Below are 3,548 nucleotides of genomic sequence, written 5' to 3'. Positions count from 1 at the left end.
CGCCCTCCAGCCATTGGGCGCGGGACCCAGACGTCCTCGGCGCCCAGCCCCCTCTCCACGCCTCTCCGCGCGCAGCGCTCTCGGGACCGCACTTACCGGGAACTAGCCGCGCCGCGGCCCGACGCGCCGCGCTTCTGGGGAGCCGCGGAGAGCTCACCAGCGGCCCTGCCGCACCTAGATGAAGGCTTGGGGGCGTGCGGGTTTCCCCTTCTCCTTCTACCCGGCCGATCTCGCTGCAGTTCGGCCGTACCGGTCCGGGCACCTCCCTCCAGTGCCCCTTCGGTCCACGAAGTAGGGGTGCGAGCAGATTTGAGGACCCCCGAACTCAGGGTCAAAGGACAGTTTGCCCACCCCACCCCTCCTTTCTCTGGCGGGGCAGAGGAAGTGCAGGAATTCCAGCTAAGCCCGGTTTCTCCAGGGTCCCCGAGCTGGGGTCTCCAGAGCCTGGACGCTGAGGTCCGAAATTCCCTTTCCAACACCCCGAGGGTGTGACGGTGTGATCGAAGTCAGGAATACCAGCGACACTTTTATTTTAAAACAAAACTTTATTGGTAATAGTTTTCAAATATGTTTACAACAGCACACTGTTCAAGAGGAAGTCTCATCCTTCCAGCACACAGGTAGAACGGCCCCCCTCGCCCACCCGGGACCCCCACCCAGGCCTGAGAGCTCCTCCTGTTTGGGAGAAGTTACAAGAGGGACAAACACAGGGATAACTGGGATAATTTCCCAGTCGCTCCCCACCTTTCTATTGAGAGAAAAGCACAATCAGACTTGGGGGTGCAGTGAGTGGGGATGCACAGCAAGAGGTGGACAGCTGACAGCTAAGCTAGAAGTGAGGCGCCCAGGATCGGGAGGGGCTTCTTAAGGGGGCTGATGCGCGGAAGAATTGGCATGAGACCCCTGGAGAGGGGGGGCCGGGAAGCTAGCAGCACAGGGCGAGGTTCAAAGCCCAGTTCCTTCCTTGACAAGAGTCAGTTGGCTACCCCGGCCTCATCAGAGTGGATTTGGGGAGTGGAGAGGGGTTTTGGGAGGGGTGGGACACTTTGGAGGGTGGGAGGCACTGGTGGAACTTAATTTAAATGAAAATTTTAAAAAAAAAAGAAAAAGAAAAAAGAAAAAAAACCTACTAGCAAGCAGCCCTCTGTACATGTGACTAAAATCTCCCTTTCCACGTAGGACTGCATGGAAGGGAAGGTTGGCTTTTCTGTTCGTTCTTAGTGTCCAGTGCTGGCTTGGGGGTGGAGGCTGGGGCAAATTTGCGCCCCTCTTTCCAGACCCTGCCCTTGGATACACCAGTAAGACTGGGTGTGACTGGCGCTGAGAAATCCATTGAAAACAGGCAGAGATGTGTGGGGAGAAGGGGAGCAGCTGATGTTGCCCCTTCCCCATATCTGGCTCTCCTGCTCTCCCTAACCTGGGGGTGTGGAGTGGGTGTTAATTTAGATGCATGGAACTCTAGGGCCCTCTGGCTGTTCGATCCAACCCTCCCACCCCCAACCAGAAAGAAAAAAAAAAAAAAAAAGAAAGAATGAAAGAAAACCCACGGGGCACAAGCACACCCCTAAAACTCAGTAAACTCCTTGCCACATTTCTCATTGATGGAGACCCGGATCTCTTCCTCCTCATAGTCGTCAAAGTTACTCGTGTCCCCAGGGCCTTTAAACTTTGGTATGAAGGGAGCTTCCACCTGGAGAGGGATCGAGAATCGCCCAGAGCTCATTAGCTGACCTCACACCAGTACAACTATAAGGATGAATGGCCTAATTAATTCAGGAGACACTGCAGTGGCCCAGGCCTGTGCTCAACGTTAGGGCACCGTGTCTTCTTTGCATCCCAACTTACCAAATGGAAGTCATTTCCCAGAGAATATTTCCTGCCCAAGACCACAGAGTGGCCAGAAGACCCCAGCATCCCATGCCCAGTCCCTTACCAGCTCCAGAGAGGCTTTTGGTGTTTGATCCTGGGCTTAACAGGCCATTCACAAGATCCCGTCACTGTCTCCTTCCCTTTCCCCAATTCTGGACATGCTGGGAAAAATGAAACCCACCTTTCTCTGATAGATGGCAATCCAGTCAGTCGTGGCAAACCACTTGTGGTTCTTAATGTCATTGACGCCATTCTTGAGGTTCCCAAAGCGCTTGGTAAGATCCACCTGCAGAAGGTTCCGTAGCAGGTCCTTCAAGTCAGAGCTGAAGTGGGATGGGAACCGCACCTGGAAGGGGGTGCAGATAGAATGGGGTGCTGCTCACAGATTCAGGGGTACACAATGTTGCCTTTTCCACTTTTTGAGACAGTACCCCCCCCAAAAAAAAACCATACACACATGATATCTCTGAGTAGCCATGGCTTCTGAGTAGGCCTGGCTATCCTGGAACTCAGAAATCTACCTGCATCTGCCTTCCCAGTGCTGGGATTAAATCTGAGCTCCACCACACCATGCACAACAGGACCTTAACGTGTAGCTAAGCTGGGCCTTGAACATCCGAGTGTGAGAACTTCAGGCGTTTATCATTACACTCTGGCTGGATGGTACCTGTCTTATCTAACAGTCCTACAGGGGAAAATCTGTTAAAATGGCTTGCTGGAGTGTGGTGGCCCTCGCTTATAATCCCAGCCCTCAGGCAGAGGCAGGCAGGTCTTTGTGATTGAGTTATTTAAGGCCAGCATGATCTACACAGTAAGTTCCAGACCAGCCAAGGCTACATAAAACCTTGCCTCAAAAGAAAGAAAGGAATTTTAAAAAAGAAGGCTCATTGTTGGACCGATGGATGGCTCTGGTCTTGGAGAGGACCCACATGGTGGCTCACAACCACCTGTAACTCCAGCCTCAGGGGATCCAATGCCTTTGGCCTACAAGGGTACCTACACTATGTGTACACACCTACAGACACACAAATATACACATAACTGAAAAACTAAAGTAAACAGAAATGGCTGTTGGAGCTAGCCTACTACGCTGTAGCAGGTCAGTAGCTCACCGCACACAGTACTCTGCCTTTAGGCCCTAGCAGCCATGCAAACAAAAAATATTTATATGCTGAGTCCCCTCTGGGTTTGCTGGTTTAGAAATTCTGGGTAAGTGCTGAGAATCAACTATCCCAAGGTCACAGGAAACAACTGTAGGTTTATCTCAGGTCTGAAGACTTAGATCCTTGTCTAGAATTCTTCAGCCAGCTCTGCTGGAGTCTGAGGGCTTCTGAAGTAAGGATATTTCCTTTCTCACTCGGCATTCCTTCAGGGCCAGTTCTTCCAGCCATCCACCTCCAGAGGCTCTGCACATCCCTGTACAGCCTCTGGATTTATACAGGTAAGAACTACTTCCAGGGCTGGAGAGATGACTCTAAGGTTAAAAGCACTGGCTGTTCTTCCAAAGGTCCTGAGTTCAATTCCCAGCAACCACATGGTGGCTCATAACTATCTGTAATGAGATTTGGTGCCCTCTTCTGACCTGTAGGCATACATGCAGACAGAATACTGTATACATAGGGAGGGGAGTGGAGAAAAATGTATAGCTCAATAAAAAAGTTAAAAAGGGGGGCTGGAGA

At 51.7% G+C, this 3,548-nt stretch overlaps 1 protein-coding gene across 1 annotated transcript in view; it reads right to left on the bottom strand.

The window, feature by feature from the left end:
• Positions 1–530: 530 nt before the first annotated feature.
• Positions 531–3,548, bottom strand: part of Prkaca (protein kinase cAMP-activated catalytic subunit alpha) — a 23,027-nt gene continuing 20,009 nt past the window's right edge. Inside the window, exons 9-10 of the mRNA XM_005370922.3 lie at positions 2,051–2,215; positions 531–1,690 (exon numbers count right to left, since the gene is read on the bottom strand). Coding sequence (XP_005370979.1) covers positions 1,565–1,690; positions 2,051–2,215 — 291 coding nt within the window. The 3' untranslated portion in view covers positions 531–1,564. The remainder of the gene's footprint in view (positions 1,691–2,050; positions 2,216–3,548) is intronic.

Source organism: Microtus ochrogaster, unplaced genomic scaffold (genome assembly GCF_000317375.1).
Source record: "Microtus ochrogaster isolate Prairie Vole_2 unplaced genomic scaffold, MicOch1.0 UNK90, whole genome shotgun sequence".
NCBI lineage: Eukaryota > Metazoa > Chordata > Mammalia > Rodentia > Cricetidae > Microtus > Microtus ochrogaster.
The sequence above is the reverse complement of the archived record's forward strand: the minus strand, read 5'-3'. Positions and strand labels throughout refer to the sequence as shown.